This window comes from Lontra canadensis, unplaced genomic scaffold, assembly GCF_010015895.1.
Source record: "Lontra canadensis isolate GAN:19392208 unplaced genomic scaffold, GSC_riverotter_1.0 scaffold16, whole genome shotgun sequence".
In the NCBI taxonomy this organism is placed as follows: Eukaryota; Metazoa; Chordata; class Mammalia; order Carnivora; family Mustelidae; genus Lontra; species Lontra canadensis.
This window is the reverse complement of record NW_022631010.1, coordinates 19,154,760-19,176,519: the sequence shown is the minus strand read 5'-3', so window position 1 is coordinate 19,176,519 and position 21,760 is coordinate 19,154,760. Positions and strand designations below refer to the sequence as shown.

Here is a 21,760-nt window from a genome sequence, read left to right as displayed (position 1 = left end):
ATCTTGCACATGGTAGAAACTCAGTACAAGTCTCTTAAATGTTGACCCAGTTCAATGGAACAAAAGCTAGTCAACTGAGCAACATGGCAAAATTGATTATTCATATATTTCTTTCTTTGCTTTTGGCTGTAATTATACACCTAGGTCCAAATGAGCAGTTTCATTTCAGTTAAACCAGATTTTATTTTCTCCCATTTTTCTATCAAAGGACCTCCCTGTAAAAGTGAAAAGATTCATCTAGCACATGGGTTAAGTCAAACGATAGTCATTTGACTGACGATCTGTCCCAATGATTAAGAAAAAGTTCTTATCCCCAGTAATCAGTCTGGCTTCATGGTGATAAAGTGCTTACTAGAATCTGACCAGCATTAACAAGTACATTGAAAGAAGCTAACTCTCCTCCTTTCAATAAGACATAAAGGTTGTTTAAACCTCCATTTTGAATGCAATATTAATATGGTTACTTAAATATTAATCAGTCTAAAAGCCTGGAGCCATGCATGTGTTTGGTACATCACAGCATCTAGTCATTCAGGGCTTGGGACTGGGTGCATGTCCAGCAGGTGTCCTTTCATCAGAGATGCCACCTGCCACCTGGAGCCCTGGTGTGTACACCGCTGCCAAGCTCAAAGGCACTTCCTCTGGGCTCAGAGCCGGCAGCCCTTCACAGTGCTCTGGAGGTCCCTCTTCGGGGACAGTTACCTGTCAAGAACCCATCAAAATAATGGAAAAGTGCAGGTCCTGAGAGGCAGGCTTTTTTCTTTTATAAGAATTTCATCTGGTGAAATAACCCTGGAGCATAAAATTATCACGTTCCCAATTTTGAGCTGAATCAAAGAGCATCATTTGTCCTCTCCCATACAGGAACTTAATTGCATTTCTACCACCCGATGAGCTCTGGACATTACAGAAAAGAAATAGCTCTTGACTACCTGCATGTGTATTATTTACACCAAGAGGCATATTCTCTCCAGGCTTTCGGCCATGGGTACCTCAGTTAGTTCCATGGTCCTCTTTTTCCCTCTCCCTGGAGACAAGCATCATGAGGAATGGAATGAGGCCATCCACCTAGGAGGTGGTTGAGAGAAGGGTGTTAGAAGGTTCTGCCTGCTAGACTTTCCCTTCATCTCCAGCAGAGGATAGTCTATCATATGATTTAGTGCCCGATTTTATTTGTGAAAGTAAAAATGATGAATGAATATTCAATGCAACTGAACAAAGATTTATTAAATGTCTGCTAACCATCGTGCTAAATGTTAAGAGGTACACAAAATAAAAAAGTACATACTTTCCTACAAAGAGCCGGTGATCTAGTTGTGATGTAGCCATGCCTTATCGAGGAAGAACATTGTCGAACGAATGAATGGGTCGAGTGCCAACATGAATGATAAGATAAATCCTCAGAATCTGGGGAAGTTTTCAAAGAAATACACCTTAGGTTGGGATGGAAATCAACTGGACATCAAGACCGAGGAGGGGGTCTAAGCATCGGTAACTCTAACAGCTTCTGCATAAAAACAGCAGAATATGTCAGCAGTATATAACAATAAGCTTTTATATCACTTACGGGTCTGTGGTTCAGCTGGGAGTTTGATGATCTAGGCTGGGCTCACATGGGCGGCTCTGCTTTCTTGGCTGAGCTTGCTTATTTCAGATGGTATTGGCGGGAGGCTCAGAAAGGTGGCTCTGTTTCTTACTGCAGTTCTATGGACTGATTTGGGTGGCTGTGCTTCAGACTCTGCCAGCTCCTCACCACCTCCTGGATCCAGCAGGCTAGCTCAGGCATGGTCTTCTAATGGTGACAGTAGAGGCATAGGAGGGCACATGGGAACATACAAGGCCTTGTAAGACCTTATCCATGAACTGGCACAACACCTGTGTATTACTCTATTGCTTTAAACAAGTCACAAGGCCCAGCTCAAAGTCAAGAGTTGGGAAGGGTGCTTTCTTTCAGAAGCTATAGTTCTTGGGAAGGATGAGTAGTTGGTCAACACACTCTTCCATATTTGGTGCAGTCAAGAATCCATGGAAAACTCCAACAAGAGCACGTGAATCAGCACCGATTTTCAGCACAGGGTCTCGAGGCTGCTCAGAGAGTGGCCCGCACTTTCCCAGCTGAAAGATGGAGGCCCTAGGGCAGATGCCTGTGCCCTACCCAGCAATCACCAAAACATCAGGAGATGTCATTTCCTGGCCCGGAGAAATACTCATTTGGAAAAATTGTTATTTTACAATCCCTTCACTCACCTGTGAATTAGCCCTCCCCTCTGAATATCCACGAATATTCTTTTAGTTCAAAGATCTGGGACAGAGAAGCTGGATGTGGATCAGAGATTCTGCTTCTCAGGGCCATCCTTCTTCATTACATCACTGGCTGTGAGCAATGGGTCTTCTTTCCCCCTCTATCTTCTGTTTGCTTGGATGTTCTTTTTCAAATAAATCTTTCATTTTTTCAAATAAAATCAAACTTTTATCTTTCAAAGAGACCTTTTAGATTTACTTCGGTGACCTCCACTTTTTGGCTTCTGCTTTCTCTCATGCCCTTACACTTGGTCTGGATGATAACTCTGAGCTGACCATGTTGTGCACTGAGCAATTGCGCTGGCTTTTTAAGGCACTCCCCTGTTTTCCTCCAGCAGGACAGGCTGCCTGGTGCAGAGTTGTGATCTCAACTCTTTTGAGAAGGAAATGAATGTATGTTGAACATCTATTATCTGCCTGATACACATGTTACCTCAACAATACTGCATGACAAACCTGATATTCTTTTCGACCTTTCCACAAATGAGAAGATTAAAGTTCAAGGGAGTTTAATGGTTTCATAGTCTATGATTGCAGAACTATGACTTAGGGAGCCAGGGGTCATACTCAGGTTTGACTCAGTTTCCACTGTTGTCATGTTGTTAGAAACCCTACCTTCACATGCTGGCCAATTTCCAACTGCCAGCACTTGCCACTCTGAGTCTGAAGACTCTCTGTTCTCTGTCCCCTGACCCTATTCTGTATAGTGGTAGACAGGCCAGAAGAGCCAGAGAGGTTACCTCCTGAGCTCCCCCCTTGAACTTGGTTCTGAGGCATAGTCCTCAACCACAGTTCGACAAGTGTTGTGGGTAATTCTGTGAGGGTTCCATCTACACTGCTTTCCAGAGTTCTACAATGAGAATAAGCTCCCATAGCCCTCAGTGGTTACTGGCTTCCTAAAAAACCCTTTCCTGGCTGCTCTCCCTTCTGGTATCACATCTCTTCTCCCTGGCTGGTGCTTCCTGGAATCTTCTCTCAAATCAACGACTTGCCTTTAAATCTTTGTCTCAGTTCCACCACTGAGAAAAACCTCACTCACTGGGTGAAGACTCTCCCTGGATTTTACAGAACCTCTAGGCATTTCTTTACCTCTGTAGATCCAGCAGAGAAGGCTTGGAGCAAAACAGGAGACCCTCAGCTCCACTCTCTCTGCCTGTCCACTGAAAGCCGCCTCTTCAGTCACATATCATGTGCCCTTGAAGGAGTCCTCCTCTCTTTTAGAGACCTTGAAGAACCCATAGGCTTGGACCAGCACTGGCCTGTGGTCGTCACTGCCCGGGGGCCACACAGGAAAGTGAAAAACAAGCCCTGCCTGCCTGCCTCTCCCCTGTTAGATGCATCCCATGCCTGTGTCCTCACTGACTCATGCTCCTCTGGAGAACACCCAGAACATCACTGCTTTCCCTCTCCCTCTGAGACTTGCACATAGTGGCTCAACACACAGGGGTTCAGTGGAGTTAGAGCATACATCTGGGCAGTTTGTACAGAGAGAATGGGGTAGAGGAACTCTGATTTTGACTTGGTCTAAAATTGTTTCTTGGCCAATACTCATTTCATGTTATTCCTGAAGGGTTGGGGGAAAAGAGGATTTTAATCATCTGGAATAGTGAGATTTGACCGGTGGGACAAGATCCCTCTGATTAAATTCAATCACAGAATAACAGAGTAATGATAAAAGTGGTATTATTATCTTTTGCTCCTAACAATCAACAGATTCAATGTAGATTTGTTGAATTAAATGAACACTAATGACTTACATTTATATATTGATTTGCAGCTTTCAAAGGATTTCAATTCTCAGTTTAAATGGAAAGAACACTGGAGTACCAGCATACTCAGATTCTTCTCTCTCTCTTTTTAGAGAGAGGAATTTCATAAGCAAGAGTGGGAGAAGCAGGAGAGGGAGAGAGAAAGAATCTTAAGCCGGCTCCATACCCAGTGCAGAGCCTCACTCGGGGCTTGATCTCACAACCCTGAAATCATGACCTGAGCAAAAATCAAGAGTCAGATGCTCAACTGACTGAGCCATTTGGATGCCCCTCTTCTTTTTTAATACATGGAATTAAGATCCTTTGAAATTAATTCTGCTTTGGAAAACGTTTTGTCAAGTTTATCAAGAAATTTTTGTTACAGCTGTCCAAAAACCTCTGTTAGAGTTTTCACTTCTCACTGAAAATAATCAGTAGTGAGAAGGAATTTTCACAACACAGTACATTTCTGTTTACTGTAACCTGTAATAAATTAACAGTCATCCTCCCGTGGTGACTGTTGCAGGTACTAGGCCTATATGCCTTTGTCACCCATCCCCTGGGGAACTCCATCCAACTGCCTGTACAAGCGTCTCTTTGCCAAGGGCTTTCTCTGAGACTGTAGAAGGTATATCCACATCCCCTAGGACAAGCCCTCAACCAACAACTAAAAGGAGTTGATGTATAAATACCCCAGCCTCTGCGGGGAGCTCATGCATGTTCTACACCATCTCCTGAATTCCCCAGCAGGATCGAATTCGAGCTGCTCCCCATGGTAACTTTGATAATGCACTGTTTACTGGCTGCCTTGCCTTCTGTGTCTCATTCCCCATTCTATCCTTGGTTCCGAGAATCACCTCCCAAATAAACTATTTGCACTCTGACCCTGGTTTCAAGCTTTGCTTCTGGAGAAACCCAAAGCACCTGTCACTAGAAGGGCACTAGGCAAGCTCATTACATCCAGGCCATTAAGTCACCTAACAAGGTGTGACGCTGCCTGTTAGTCCTTTGCTCAAACAATTTTTGAGCTTATCACCGTCCACTGATTTCATTGCTCTCCTGGGCGGCTCTATTCCACTTGCCATCCTCGTTCTGTTAATTATAGTGTAAAATTTTTAATTACAAATAAAGAAGATAAATTTGGTTAGTAGCTTCAAAGTTGTCACTGTCCACTCCACACAGAGTGAGAGAGACACTGACTGGAACCAACCTGTTGAGGTTCAAGTTCTCCACTGGGAAATTGAGAAGGAGGTATTTGGATGTTGTTTTCTCACTTGTACCAATGACCTGGAAACACTTCACAGCCATGTGTAATTATAGGTAATTTTTTGGTAAGGGTCCAAATGTTTGATAAATGTCGAAGACTCAGATCTTCCTCTGGATGGAGGCTGTTTTGTATGGAACTCACATTTCCCGTTCAATTCTTAGGTGACATCTAGTTTGAATTTAGAGGACATGGTGTCATCGCCTCCACATTCCCACCAAATGGTCATCAACCCTCCCTTTGACCATTTTCAGATATGGAGAACTCATTCTTTCCTGGGAGAGCTAGCTCCTTTTATTTATTAGCCTCAATCATTGGACAGTTCTTCCTTTAACTGAACTACACTCTTCTTCCTGCAGCTGTCTCCCACAGGTGGGGATTTTCTTGGGGGAAAGTCCTGAACAAGTTGAATGTCTCATTTCTCATGGAGAATTTGAACTATTTGAAAATGTATTTAATGTGTCTCTTAGTTATCTTTTCTCCCTCGAGTTTTTTCAGCTCTCCTCAGCAGGTTATGGTTTGGAGTCCCTCTACCATCCTTGTCACCATCTGTCGTTTTCCATCTTTGAATGAGACACGCATTGGAAGCAACCTAGCTGTCTAAAAATTGGGGATTAGAATGTCCAAATAAGTTACAACATGAGACAAGACTATGTAGCCCCTAGAATCATGTTTTGAAGAATATTTAGTAATATAAAAAATGTTTATGACAAAGCAAGTAGAAGGAGGGAAGCTGTATATACAACAGAGCCCAAATTTATTAAAAAATATTCACATTAGAAGTCTAAAATATGCTAAAATATTAAGAATGGTGTTATGGCAGGTTTTGAATTTATTTTGTGCTTTCCCGAATTTTCTACTGAGAACATGTTATTTATTTTTTAATTATAAAATTTTTTTTTAGAATGAAACAAAAAAAAAAAAGAAAGAAAGAAAGAAAAAAAGGATGGATGGACACAGCACTCATAGGAGCCCTAGCATTGTTCAGGGTTTTTGGCAGATGAACCACCCTCTTGACTAGTGATGCACCTGTAGCTCATCAGAACCTCAGAGAATTATTTTCTCCACTTGAATTACTATCTCTTTTTAATCTGATAACAGGCATTGGGGGGCAGCCTGTCACAGAAGCACATGGGCTGGGCGGGGAGAAGGGAAGGATGCGCAGGTCACTCTCTGTATAGTGACTTCAGGATGTTTCCATAGTGTAGTGATTATCACCTTCACTGGACATGGGAGTGACCTGCATGGGGGCTGCACCAGCTGGAGGGAGGCCATGCACTGTCAGCTTCCAGCCCGTCTGATGGCCCCCCTAACCTTAAAGTCCTATGAGTTGTAAGATGTGGTAACACTGGTTTGTGAAAGCGAATAGCACCTTCCTTGGCTGCTCTGTGAAGCACTGGGGTCCTTGAGACGGTGGGGCCTCCTGATCAGCCTGAAAAAGAATATAAATGCCTCTGTGCAGGGAGCAGCATGGTGGGGACGAACCTCCTGGCCCAGCAGGATATCATCCATTTGCCATTTCTCCCTAAGGAAAGGCGTCTGGGTGTCAGAGCCTTGCAGCAAATGCAACACATGCATTTCTCAATCTCCTCTTCTGGGGAGGCAGAGAGAGAGGTCATTGGAGGATGTGGTTGAGGCCCTGCATGGGGCAGAACCTTCAAGGAAACAGAAGGAATGGTCAGGTGGACAGCTCCACCGTGTGAGCAGTGGGGGAAGAAGGTCCCAGAGACAAGGGAGGCATCTGCTTCCTCAGACCTGCAGATGGGTGCTTTGGCAGAATTTACAACTCATGGGGAGTTTCTTCTCTTCTCTATAAAGGTGGATTCTCATCTCTGAGAATAAAGCTTTGGTTTAACTTCTGTCATTTCCTTCTGAGGGGGTGTATGGGCTGGACTGTGCCAATGATTCATTTAAATTTATTCTTATTAATTATTATCCTTATTAAGAAGATGCTTAGTCCAACGGATACTCCTCTAGATTTATAAGACCCATGAAGTTAATAGAAGCTCAGCAGATGGGTGCTCCCCCCCCCCAATTCTTAACGCAATAAACAGAAAATCTCTGTTCTCTCTTTGCAATGTGCATGTGCATAGTTTCCAGGATGAATGACCCAGAATGTTGAACCGAAAGCATTCCTTAAGATGAGACTCTTCAGCTAACTAAAGTAATATTTAAAAAAAAACCACTTCGACCTGGAGGTTACGGGAGAAGTATAGCTTAGTACGGACACAGCAGGTCTTGGCTAGCGTACTCCCTGGGGGTGAACATAAAGCGATCTCTTATGTTGAAAGGGTTTGCAGGTTCCACCAGGAAAAGCAGCGTGTGATTTGCTAGGTAAAAAGTTAGAGCGCATGGACCTAGCTCAACGGTGTGTATCATGATTCTCTGTGAATAGGTCTTATTTGTCAAAGGATATCATAGGTTGGACTCAGCGTTCCAGGGGAAAGTCAGGGCGGGGTGCTCATAAACACAAACACAATAAAAAAAAAGGTGACGTCCTTGCTTTGGTAAAGCTACGGTTGTGATGTGAGTTGCTCCTCTTTTTGGCTTTTTGCCGTTGGTTTTCTCCAGCAAGAACCCCAATGGTGCATTTCCACCAGTCAATTCAATGTCCTCAGCTAGGGTGGGTATTAAAGCTTGCCACCTCTCCCTATTTTCTGGGCTTGCTCTTTCAGACCACAAGTCTCCTGATTGTTTTCTCACAAAGCCACTACCATTCCAGGCTACCAGGCCCCCGGCCTTGTCCCTTTGCTTCTGGCCTGAGCTGTGGCTCCAGCAAGAGGGGCTGTTGGAGCGTGCGTGCGTGGTTATGCGTGCATGTGTTTCTGTGTGCGCGCGCAGCCACCCAGGTCAGCTTGTACTTACGTAGTTCGAGGACAGGTCCGGGTGCAGATAATCAATCCCTGTGAAAAGAACACCACAGGATGGAAGGTTAATGCCCGCTATTGCGTCCTCAGGGAAGATGCTCAAGAAGACACCCCCCTTATGGGGCTGGCGCCAGGAGAATGGAGTGGGCTTAGCACATGTGCTTCAGGCCCGTCCTTGTGTTTCCATTCCCGAGTGAGGGTGGGCCGCACCTCTAAAGTGGGGAGAGAGCTGCCACCAGACAGCATCAGAAGAGTGAAGCCAGTTAGATCTGTGGCCCCAGGATAAGACTTTCTGACATACATGTCTGTACTAAGGGGCTTAGTGTCTGCAAGATGGATGGCTCGTCAGAGCAGTGATCTAAGATTTGTGGAAATCCTGACATTTTTCAAAGCATCAACTGGCATTTCTTCTGAGATGAAACTGGCCCTGGGGAGGAAAGACGATTATTATTTAACAGGGTACAGACAGCAATGGACTAGGGGAATATTCTCTGGCATGGGTTAATCAGAAAAACATGGCTGAGTGGGAAAGGCACTTTCTCAGAGAGCAAATGGTGTCCAGTGAAGTGTCCTGGGTGAGATTTGATCTTGTCCCTGCAGAATATAGCTTTCTAGGAAGCCTGTGACCTTGAGCTTCCCAGCAGGAGCCATGTGCTTTCTCCTGGATGTAGCCCATCTTGCTGCCCAAGAGTGTTTGCAATGGTAGAGTTAGGAACACCACTGCATTCCCTTATCCGTGAGGCCTCAGAAAGTATCATGGAACTTCAAGGCCATGTTGAAAGCTCTCAGCCAGGGGTGCAGAGCCATATAACCTCTGCAGCACCCAGCTCTTCACAAAACCTGCATCTCTGGGTGTCACAGTCACGAGCATAGATTTTGGAGTCAAAACCCCGAAGTGTGAATTCCAATCCTGCTGCCAGCTGGCTGCATGATTTCAGGTGAGGTGCTTGGCCTCTCTGGGCTTGGTTTCTTCTCCGTCAAGCGGCATGAATGGTGAAGTGCACATAGCTCGGTGGCATTTGCTAGCTCTATTGGATTTGCTGTGTTTAAAAGCTAGAGGTATCATTCATTTCCTCTGATAGGTGGCACCTTCCATGCGAGCACCCTAAGGCCTGGTCGCAGATAGAGCTTTGCCCCGCAAAAAGAACTGGTATTGGGATGTTGCATTAAAAAAAAAAAAAAAAAATCCTCCTTTGTTTTTTGGTTACACAAGAAATTTCTGGACTGGAAGTCATTGTCCTACAGAACATATGTTACATTTTGTTGCTGGTATTTTGGCATGCAAAGCATGTCAAATTACTGCTGTCACTCATGACTGCTTTCTGTAGTTTGGGAGAGGATAGCCTGTCACTTCCCATCCACCATCCTCCATTTCCTGCTCTCCTGCACCCCCTCCCAAGGACTGCAGAAAGACAGGGGTCAGAAGATTCGAGGACTAGTATTTTTAAAGTTTGCCAGCCCTTGTCCTGGACCCTAATTCAGAAATGGTCTGTTTCAGCTGTGGGATGGGTTGGGGATGAGCCCAGGCTACGGAGACCAGCAGATCTGGTTCTGTTCTACACTCAGACACTCTAATAATTGTGAGGCTTCTGCCAAGTGACACAATTTCCCCAAGCCTCAGTTTCCTTATCTTTGAAATGGGGATATTATTTACCTTGCAGAACAGTGTTCAGAGATGAGGGCCAATTCATTAAGTGTGTTTAGCTTGTAGTAAACACTTGATATGTTGTATTTATTGCTGTCACCATTGGTCAGTGTCATCTACCACATCATTAGAGTCATGTGGATAATGCAGAAGAGCAGAAATATTTTCAAAAATCTACTGGGTCTTAGAATGTTGTGTTGAAATTAAATTGTATGTATTTGTTGAAACTGGTTACATTTTGTGAAGTCAATGTGGGGCAAAACATTTGTAACCTATAGATAAATTAAAAACACACCTGCAGTGGGCACACAGAGAATATTTTTTTTCCTAGTGGGGAATCGATTTTTTGGGGCATAATTATACTTCTCAAGTTTATTTATATTTTTAGTAATCTCTACACCCAGTGTGGGGCTTGAACTCACAACCTTGAGATCAAGAGTCATGGGCTGTACTGACTGAGTCAGCCAGGAGCCTCTGCATGGTCATCCTTCTATTCATGTTTGTAGTGTGTAAGAAGACTGTGGTGCATGTATATACACACTTAAGCCTCGGGAAAGCCAGGTACAAGTCACCTGCCCAGACACTCTAAGGCAGGAGCATCCAGCACCCACAATCTCAGGTGATATCCACGCCCCCACAATAAATCAAGCTGACTTCAGACATCTGGGTATTTCCCCCAGAGGGTAAACGTTCCTGGTAAAAGCTCCTAGTCCATGCGGGGGAACAGTTTTTAAAAGATGACCTCATGTTCTGATAGTGTAAGTTGTCTGGGAGAGAAATTTTCTGAGAAACAGTAATTTCTTCTCTGCGAAGGGAAACTATCAAGGCAAAGATAATTTGAGACTTGAAGGAAATTAAAATTAAAACAAGATAAATTTAGCCCAATTAAAATTAAGGATCTTTAATTAGGTTAAGGGGAAGTCTGAGTGTTAAGTTGGTACAGACACAGACTTTAGTCTGAGAAAGAAGAGATTACTGATAGAACCATGGGGGAATGACAGACATGATTCAAAAAAATATAGTGAACTAAAGCATGAAAATAATGGACTGGTAATGAAATAGTATTTTAATATTTTTGTCTATTTGATTATCTTTTGAGGTGGAGTGTACTAAATACATTTTCTCAATCAGTTTATTTATTTTTTAATTCTTGTATTATGAATGTATTCAATTCTATTTTGCACTCATTGGGTTATTTTCAGCAGTGAACACCAGGCACGATGCAGGTCCTGGAAAAACAGACAATTTAGACACAGAACCTGAGCTTTCAGGTATCTATAGCTCCCAGTCTACAGTGGGGACCAACTCAACACCAGCCAATCATAACACAATGTGGAATGCAAATGATAATTACTTGGTTATAGTTTACATTAGTATCCCATCATCAGTTTGAGTCTTTTCAGAATGTCTAATCCACAATGTTTCAAATGCTCAGGAAGCTCTGATGGTTCTGGAGACCTCAGAGAATTAGCAAGGAGCTCCATAGACCTGTTCCTAGTTACAATGTTAGTAATTCAGTTGAGATGTATAACAATGCCACACATCGGTAGGGCTGTTCTCCCCCTCTTCAATCTGACTGGTCTATGACTGCCTCTATCAATAAAATGTTGCATGACGTTCAAGGCTAGGTCAGAAAAGTCCAGGCATCTTCCATTTGTTCCCTTTGGACACTTGTCCACTCAGGGAGGGAGGAGGGGAAGTCAATAGCCAAGGAAGAAGCTCCTGTGTGGCCCTTGGTATGAAAGGCTCAACTGAGCTGCGGCAGCCAACGTCAGTGGTGAACCATGGGGATGAGCCATGAATGTACACCCCAGCTGAATCTTCAGATGACTGTTGGGTAGCCAGCATTCTGCCCTTGACTGCATGAGAAACCTCAAATGAGAAGTGCCCAGACTGTCTTCTTGAGTTTTCGTGCCACAAAGTTTGAGCAAAATAAATAGTTACTATAAGCTGCTAAGAGTTGGAGTCATTTGTCATACAGGAATAATAACTGGAACAGATACCCTACTAGTCCTTCTGAGACCAGCGAAGCCCAAGTTAGGGGAGAAAACTTTGCTTTTCTATGTGAGGCAGACTTCTAACTCTCTTGGGAGGGTGCGGCTGACTGCCTGATCCTTGAGCTTGAACCTCCACTGGTAAGGATGAGATCCGGTTCACAAAGACTCACCAGGGAGGCAGAGCCAAGGGGTGAGCTGCAAGCACTGAAGATGGTGGGTAAGATCAGTTTGGGTAGTTTCTTGCCTCCCTAACCTCAGTTTCTTCATATGCAACATATGGACAATAGCACTAATCTTAGAGGATAACTGTGACTGTTTCCAAATTGTTAGGTGGTGTCTAGTATATAGTGAGTACTCAAGAAATGTTAGGTTTTTTTTTTTTTTAAAGATTTTATTTATTTATTTGTGTGAAAGAGAGAGAGAGCACAAGCAGGCAGAGGGCGAAGCAGGCTCCCTGCTGAGCAGGGAGCCCAATGTGGGACTTGATTCCCGGGACCCTGGGATCATGACCTGAGCCAAAGGCAGATGCTTAACTGACAGCCACCCAGGCATCCCAAGAAATGTTAGGTTTTTATTGTTGCTTCAGCTTGAAGCTATCCCTGACCCTGCCTGCCTGGTCTTCAGTTTTACCTCCTTGGCACCATCTGATGTTGGCTAACGTCCTTGACTCTTGCCTTCACTGACCATCTATAGCCTTGATAGCCTGCACCTGTCCAGAATCGTGCCTGGGCTGGGTGGCTCCTATCCATCTCTGTGTTTTGTTGGCCATACCTTGTTTTCTAGTTCAAGTTCCCAACACCAAACAACTCTGTTTGCGATGAAAGGGGTGAATTGTTATCATTAAGTGGGGTCCTTGCTGGCATCTCCATGCCTGGAACATCAGAACAAACCCTTAAGAAATGCTTTCTGCCCCTGTGGGCAACAGATAACCATGGAGGTACTCTCCTTCTGATGTGTAGTGTGTGGAAATGACAGTAAGTTGCACCTACATGAAAGCAGCAGATATTTATTGAGTATGTATGGAGTCATTGGATCCAACAGAGGATGTTGGTCTAGTTCTGAGTTGTGCAACCAGAAAGTATGAACAACTATTAAAATGGAGCTATCTATAGATTGACTCTCCCACATGCAGGTAATCAAAGTATTTTCCATACAGCCCAAAATAAAGAGAGCAATGATTAGGAAATATGACATTGTTTCTGCTCTTAGGTATGAAGTCAGTATCTGTGTGTCTTTATCCTGTTGGAGAATGATATTTTGCTTAGCAAATATCTGGGAAATGATCCCACACCATTTACTGATGCTCCCAGCCTCACCATTGCACTTCACATTCTAGGTGTTAGGGCAGAGATGCCCAATGTCATGGTATGAGGCTGCTGACCATTGTTCCTGTAGTGTGGGAGGCCGCTTATATCCCAGATGTGCTCATCTTGCTTTTCAATAGCGGATTTGGAGAGTGGCTTGGTGGTTCTTCTCTTCTTCAGTTATCACACAAAATAAGCATGTGCTGAATTAAAGCCAGCCACAAATCCTTTGTTTAACTCTGCACCAGGATGTGGAACCTATTCCTCTTTCCCTGAAATTTGGCCCTGAGACCATTCCTCCAATAAAAGTGGCTGAGTGATGGGATGCCTGGGTGCCTCAGCGCGTTAAGCATCTGCCTTCTTCTCAGGTCATGATCCCGGGGTTCTGGGATTGAGTCTCACCTCAGGTTCTCCTCTCAGTGGGGAGTCTGCTTCTCCCTCTGCCTGCTGCTCCCCCTGTTTGTGCTCTCTCTCTCTCCTTCTGACAAATAAATAAATAAAATCTTAAAAAAAAAAAAGTGGCTGAATGATGCTTGTGCATTCCATGCCTGGCCTAGAGGAGGAGTGGCAGCTTAGAATGACTGTTCCTGTGACCCCCAAGCTATCTGTAAGAAATCCAGCTACCTTTCTGGGGAGACCACGTGGAGAGGGGATGTCCGGGGACTACATGGAGTGGGAGGGAGGCCAGGCTATTTTAGCATCTCAGTTAAGCCTTCAGTTGACACTAGTTCCAGCTGCATTCTGACCCCTATGGCATGAGAGACCCCAGAGAGACCAGTAGCAGGACTTCCCAGCTGAGCCTGGTCAACCCACAGAACTATGAGACATAAGAAAATGGTGGTTGTGTTAAGCCATTCAATTTTGGGGTAGTATATTCTGCAGCAGTAGATGACCAAAGCAGTGGAGGAGTTGGGAGTTTAAAATGGGGGGCGGGTAGAGAGTTTGTTTTTTTGGGAGGATGCCCAAAGACCACTAAATCAGAAGAAATAATATCAAATAAGAAACTCTGCTGAGACTTTCTGAAGGGCTTGGCTTCTCACATCAGGAAAGGTGGGTCAGAGTCAGGGCTCATCCTCCCCTTGTCTTTTTGGAAGGGTTGCTTCACAGTCTGTCAGGGGGCTACAGTCAAAGAATCCAGAAGTAGGCATCACGGGCTGTTCGGTTTCATAAAAGCAATACGACTGTCTGCGGCCACTTTTAGGGTGCTCCTCTAATCCCTCAGATGTTGTGTAATTACAATATATCCTAGGCAGATTTATCCCGAACACAGACACATCTTTCTCCTGGGTGAGCTGGTCTCAGTTACATTGATTTCCAATCCAAAGATTAGGGAGGAAGGAAGAACTGTAAGTGCCCAAGACCCACTCGTGTACACACACTCTTTCTCCTGCAGAGCTCCTTTATTCCTGTGAAAGCCCTCGGCCACTGGAGAAAGCTTCTACATCCACTTCAAACATCTCCCACATCAGAAAATGCGGAGGCATTGTTTTTATGTGGATATTTAATGAGCCCTCACAAAAGACAGCACCAATTTTAAGCATGTTGGCTCCCTTTGTCTCACCATCAATTCAGCTTCAAAGGCTTGCTTTGGACAGCTTAGGGTTCTTTGAGGATCTTCAGAAGGGAAAAGCTCCATTGTTTCATCTCTCACACCTAGGCTTTAGGTATAATTGCATTAGTACTGCTCAGTGGAGCCTTTCCTGGAGGAGCCACATGGCTGATGAAGGGCAAGGGACCTGCCCAGGGAGAGGACCACAGGGCAGAGATTCTCCAGAATCTTGGCAGAGCCAAGGACGTGTGTAGTTAGAAAAATACCAGTTCACCCTACCCATTCTACCCATCCTACACTTTGTGTTTTGTATCACAAACTATAGAAAATAAAGCTCTACTAAATCTTTGTCTGGCAGGTATACGGGATAGAATAACGTGTTATACATATATGCATATGTAATAAAAGGTTATCAAGGTCTGCTTTACCAGGGTTCATCCTGAAAGTCAAAATTTCTTCAAACTCCAATCCTGTTATCAAAAAGCTTCTTCATGGGTGTAGAGCCATACTGTCTAATAGAGCTTTCTGTGATGATCGAAGTGAAGTTGAATTCAGTTTCAGCAGCTGCTAGCTAGCCCCTTGGGGTTACTGAGAACTTGAAATGAAGCTAGTGTGACTGAGGAATTGAATTTTTAATTTTATTTAGCTTTAACTCATTAAAACCTCAGTGTAAATAGCCACATACGGCCAATGGCTACTCCGTTGGACAGTGTGGATCTGGAGTACATGGTAAGTTCGAACAGGTTTAGAAGATGCTCTAGGGTAAGGTACAAACAGTGGCCCAATAAGAAATGACAGTTTGGTGATGGCCAGTCTTCCTTTGTTCATTTTTTTTTTGAATTTTTAATTTATTAATTCAATAAATATTTATTAAAGGCATCCTCAAATTTGAAGACCGCTGATCTGGAGGAAGGGGAGGATTTTGCCACAGTATAGATGGGTGGTCAGGTCCAGCAGGTGTCTCTTCTGTCTTTGATTCGCATCTCTAAGCAATGAATCTTTGGTATTCCAAAGGCATGCAAAGACTTGCTTCCAAATGATGTGAAGGCTTTGAAATACTCACCATCATCCATAATTCCAATGGTAACACCTTTCCCTGTGTATCCCAGCTCCCAGGCTTCTGCCACATTCAAATCAAGGCCAGGAGTGCCATCAGCTTGTCCGGTATTGATCTGGTTCAGGAATTTCAAAGCAAAGAATCTGATTACTCTGGTGCAGTAAAGCACCTATCTAAATGTTTGCACCTGCTACGCCAGGGCCTGGTCAAAGGCCATGCCTTCTGTGAAACAGTACTCCTGAATGTTTCCCCATCCACCTCTTCCAGACTTCTCCCTCCATTTTTTGATACACACAATTGATGTTTCTCTGATGGGATTGCTGTCTTTAAACTCCTTAAATCTGCCATTGCAAGAAACCCTCTCCAGTTCTGAATTAAATGCTCATTCTTGTAGAGTTTATACCTCAAGATTGGAATTTAGCACATACTGTCTTGGATCATCCTTATTTGAATGTGATTTCCTCTCTCAATAGCAGTAAGCTTTGCAAGAGGGAGCATGTCCTACTTAACGTTTGTAATTTCAGTGCCACCACACCAAATCTCACGTAAAAATATTTGATGCACCAAATCGAAGATAACTGGCTTACTTTTAGTGCTCATTCTAATGCAAAAAAAAAAAAAGTCTTTTCCCTAAAAAAATTCAAAAAAGGGAAACAAAGAAATTGTATATAACTATGTCCATCACCCTCTTTTCATGCTTTTTTGTCCTGTGCAGATTTTCCCAAAGATGAGTTTTAAAAGCAATGAAGTCAGAGCTTGTACTGGCAGAAGCCCACAGTGACCTGTTGGCTGTTACTAGAGGGTTGCTAAAACACTGCTGTGAATGTCATTAGTGTGCTTGGTAAAAATGACTGCTCTTCTCCTTCCACGCATGCGTTCAGGTTACACTTTTCCATCACCTAGGAAGTTAGTGGAATGCCCACATCACTGGTTTGGGTCAATAGGATGTATGCTCATGTGCTATATGTTACATCCAGGCCGAAGCCTTAGGTAACAGTGTGTGACCTACCCCTTCCCCTTGTTGAGGTGCTCATGAAAGCAGGGTTCAGGATGGAGCTGGCATGGAGCTTGGGTCCCTGAGGGACTAGGAAGTGTTGGACATACAGCATGAGTGAGCAAAAGCTTTGATTTGTTAAGCCGGGGTGACTTGGGGGGTTGGCTGTGATCGCAAGAAATGTAGTCTAACCTGATTAACACACATGAGCTCTTTTCAGTTATCCGGATCAGATTTGTAGGATTCCATGCCCAAAAGCAAAGGACACAGTCACACCCGGAAGACCCAATGTAGAAGATGTGATGCATTCCTATACATGTCTCAGTCCACAGGGCTATAACTTAATCTTCTCTCTTGCTCATCACCTTTTAAGATTAAATAAGGTAAAACATCACTCACAGTTTTAAATTAATCACTCCTTTTCCCTCAAGATGCCCTACAGTTAGGTTTGGTTTAGAGGATTTGGGTCTCTTTTAAATATAACCCAACCCATCCAAATGGATCATGAAGGACTGCTGGTGAGTCAGATAATAATATTCACTTCACTGGATAGACAGGGCTTCTGAGGTGTGACTCCTTCACCTGGAAAGCCCCATGGATGTGATTTCCTGCCATTATTTTAAGAGGTGCTAATGGATGCTACTTTTCTCGATTTGGTCTTTGAGCTCTCTTGCTTGTCTTTTGTGAAGCTGCCAGAGTCTTTTCCTTATCCCTGTGGTTTCATTATGTCCTGCAGTCATTCTGCCTGTTGAGATCCCTGGATTACTCCCCTCAGACCCTTGACTCAACTTCTACATGATTTTGCAAGTCTTCCCTCATGCACTGGTGTGATTTTTCAAAGTCTGGGGCAACCTGATCAGCATTTGGTAGGTGGTTTGACCCTAAGGGTTCATGGCTATTTAGCATTTCCAGAAGGAAGGAGATAAGAGAACATGATGCATGGGTGCTGATAGAAAATCAATACATATCAGAGGGGACAGAGAGTTTCATGGAGTCAGATGCTGGCTGACATCCCACAGAATAACGAGGAAATAGAAATGCATTTTTTTAAATCTGAAGTCTCAAGATGAGAAATGTTAGGAATAATATGGCATGCTTACCAGATACCACTGCTTTGTAAAAAGAGGATCATTCATGTTGATATCGATCTCGTTGATGTCTCTATACCCCCGTTTTTTTCTGTCAAATCCTTCTTGCTGCAAGGCCATCTTTACCTGGAATGACAATATTGGCATATTACCTGAATATCCACCCGAACAACTTCTTCTGGAATTCATTTCCGTGAATTCAAATTCCATTTGCACACAGGTATTTTTTCCTCTGTGGAAGCCAGGTTCATCTCATGTACACTCTACACTCCATGATTATTTTCTGAAAACATTTGCTTCTGACTGTGCTCAATAAATTGGCTTTGGTGATGGCTCAAAGTGAGTTTCCTTAAAATGGGTATTTGATAGAGAAAAGTACTCTCACGGAAGATAAGGGAGTAGGGGTTGTTAAGGAAAAGAAAACGAAACAACACTTCTATTAAGTAAAGAAGGTTGATGTGGATTCAGAGAGGGAGAGAGAGTTAGAACTGCAGGGTCCATTTTTCTGGAAGGCTTTCCAGCCTTTACAGTTTGTTGAGAGGATTGTGTTATCACATTTGGGAATCAGCCAAAACTGAAATCAAGTCAAATCAAACCAAACACAAATGCAAACGTAAACCCAAACCAAAAGAACGCCTGCGTGGGGAGCCAGCCAGTTCATAGCAAAGCTCTGGAGGGTAAGTGAAGGATCTTTGAAAAAAAAAGGGCTGTCCTGGCAATGGCAGCGCTTCAATTTTTGTTTCCAAAATTGGAACCCCAAGCCCTTGGATGAAATGAAACTTAGGAACTGAATTATTCAAGCAGGCTCCTGGCAACAGTTAGACTTTGTCCCATTCATGAAATTCTCTTCACTTGGGCATCACGGATTTATCATCCAGGGGCTGTGGCTCGTCTCTGAACATCTACAGACTAAGGGGCCATGCAAATGTAGAAAAGGGTGTGTGCTACATACTGATTCTTTATTTTTTTTAAGAGAGAGCAAGCGCATGTGTGAGCGAGTATTGGGGTGGTAGGGGTAGAGGGAGAGGGAGAGAGAATCTTAAGCAGGCTCCCTACCCAGTGCCGAGCTCGACTCGAGGCTTGATCTCACAACACTGAGAACATGATCTGAAGCAAAATCAAGAGTTGGACGCGTAAAGAACTGAGCCACCCAGGTGCCCCTGATTTTTTAACGATACTTTGCTGCCCAACATCATTTCTTCTTTTCTCAAGTATTCCTAGTGCATTTGGAGGATTACCTGGTGTCCACTAGGTTCTGTGTTGGGAATGAAATTTGAGACACCTATCTGCAAAGAAACTGCAGGCTCTCTCTGCCTCAGAGGTGCCCAGGTGGGTATGGATTTGAACCCTGGGAAAGGGATGTGAGAGCAGAAGGAAGCCTTGAAGGTTATTTATCTCAGAGGTTCAATCACCAGCCTTGCCCTATAAAAGGTCCTTGGGGACAGTTCCACAACCTGGAATCTTCCCCAAGACCAATCCTTCAGCCTCCCACTGATTGTGAGCTCCCTATACCATTCCAGGAAAATCCCTTTTGCTTAAGTAATTCAGAATCTGTTTGTGTTATTTGCACTTGAGAACTTTGATATGGGAGCAAGGAAGTCAAGAGGATCCAAGTCAACAGTAATGGCAGGGAGGGAAGCATGAAGAGTCCACAAATGTGTCTGGAGACCTCCCCTTCTTTGCTGTCCTATAATGGGCAGGAATGTTGTGGGAGAGTGGTTCCTTACTTGGCTCTACACACTGACACAGGCAGACCAGGGACTCATTTGCCAGAAAAACTAATTCCAGCAGAAACTCTGTATGTGTAGAAAAGAAGTGGTTCATGTGGCATTTTCTCTGTTCTTTGGAGGTATCTCAACAACAGATGTAGACTGTGGCACATAGCAAATGTTTGAGAGCATTGCGATGGATGGAGAGTCTATTATAAAATCTAGACACAACTAGTGTCCATCAGATGGAGATAAATTATGATTCAAATATCCATATACTTATATGTATAAGGTATATAATATGTATATATATATATATATATATATATATACACACACACACGTATATATACACACATATCTTCTGTATAGACACACACATACACACATATATCTTCTGGGAAACAGATGCCAAGATGAGATTAAATGTGCAAGGCTTTTATTAAGAGAGAAAAATGAAAGAAACTGCTATGTAAGCTTGACCCCATAAAAGAGAAAGTTAAAAAGATGGGGCAAAAGTTTCCTCAATGGCTCTATAGCATAAGGAAAGTTTGGCAGGTCTTTTGGGGCTTCAAAGTCGGCTGTCAGAAAAATCCTGTGTCTCCCAGGGACGAGCCTGCCTCAGTGCCCCTGCTGTGCTCAGTCACTGGCTAGAGCTGCCTAGGAAGCATGGCCTCTTGCCAACACAGTGACAGATTTCAGAGTGCAGCAGCTGGGGTTCTTGGTCAATTATTCTCCTGGAAGTCAGAGATGTACGCTGCGTGTTCTCACAGCTGCCACACAACAGACAGATAGATCTATCTAGACACATATACACACCCGTATGTAAAGAGCCACACACGCCCCCCTTAAAACTTTTCTTTTACTTGGGAAGCAAGTGTTCAAGGAAGCACAGCAGGAGTGTCACTTTCACTTGGGAAGGAGCCTGAATTCAGCCATCGCCTCTTTCTGTCGTGGTCCTGAGCAAGACCTTTATCTGCGCTACTCATTGGTGGTAAGCCTTGCTTCCACTGAGGGATTCCCATCATACTGGATTTGTTGTCATGACTAACTTTGTTAAAGCAGCACCGTTCTTTCTCGAGGGTCTTTGCTAAGCAGGAGCAGCTGCCCTGTGGATGCTTGAAAACTCCCCTCTGGAGCTTCTTCTCAGCAGCAGAAGAACAAGAAGACTCACATCAGATGTCATCTTTTTATTTATTTATTTTTTTTTAAAGATTTTATTTATTTATTTATTTGACAGAGAGAGAGAGAGAGAGCACAAGTAGACAGAGAGGCAGGCAGAGAGAGGGGGAAGCAGGCTCACTGCCGAGCAGAGAACCCGATGCGGGGCTCGATCCCAGGACCCTGAGATCATGACCTGAGCCGAAGGCAGAGGCTTAACCCACTGAGCCACCCAGGTGCCCCAGATGTCATCTTTTTAGATAACAGGGCAGGAATGGCTGTGACAATAGCACTCCAAACTCAATTAGCCTGAGTGCAGTCTAATGAAAAGACCTTAAATCCATTTCCATAAAATTAATTTTTAATTCCATAAATTAGGTTTTAATGGAGACCAGCAATGCTTTGGAATGCTGTGCTCTCTCTTGACATCACCCCTCCTTGCAACCCAGAAGTTCTGAAGCATGACGTAGGTGTCTGTAATCTTGTCATCTAGTGTCACTAAAAATTAAAAATCCTAAGACTGCGAGCATTTCTGAGCCTTTTAGTTTATCTTCATGTCCTTAATGAAGATCACAGTTATAATTCTAAGAGAGAGAACATCTTTTAAACATATATTTTTATTCGTTACACACAAATAACTGGAGAATAGCTTCTTTTCCCCCCTCACAATGATACCATGGAATATCATAAATTGCTTTAATCTTCCTAGGTTCTTTTTCAATGCTAATTTGCATTTAAACCTAATTTTTACATAAAAGTAACTGAACTATAGATAAAATTATGTATTCTTTCTTCATGAAGTATCTTACCTTAGGAATTTTAATATGCTGCTTCACGGCTCTCATAACTTAATTTTTAATAGCTACCTGAATATCCCATAGAATAATATACCATAATTTACCCAATGATTCCCCTCTTACTGGTCATTTGGATTGTTTTCTATTATAAATGAAATTACCATTAGCAGAAAGATGAGATTATAAACTATTTTTAAAGATCTCTGGAGAAGACTTAAGTGTTATAATCCTATGTGTGTTAAAGCTGTTAATATCAGAAAAGTATTTCCTAGTTCACAA

General features: G+C 43.4%; 1 protein-coding gene across 1 annotated transcript in view; it reads right to left on the bottom strand.

Moving 5' to 3' along the window:
* Positions 1 to 21,760, bottom strand: part of PCSK2 (proprotein convertase subtilisin/kexin type 2) — a 256,536-nt gene that overhangs the window by 109,600 nt on the left and 125,176 nt on the right. The window contains exons 3-5 of the mRNA XM_032859225.1: positions 17,827 to 17,940; positions 15,739 to 15,847; positions 8,179 to 8,216 (exon numbers count right to left, since the gene is read on the bottom strand). Coding sequence (XP_032715116.1) covers positions 8,179 to 8,216; positions 15,739 to 15,847; positions 17,827 to 17,940 — 261 coding nt within the window. The remainder of the gene's footprint in view (positions 1 to 8,178; positions 8,217 to 15,738; positions 15,848 to 17,826; positions 17,941 to 21,760) is intronic.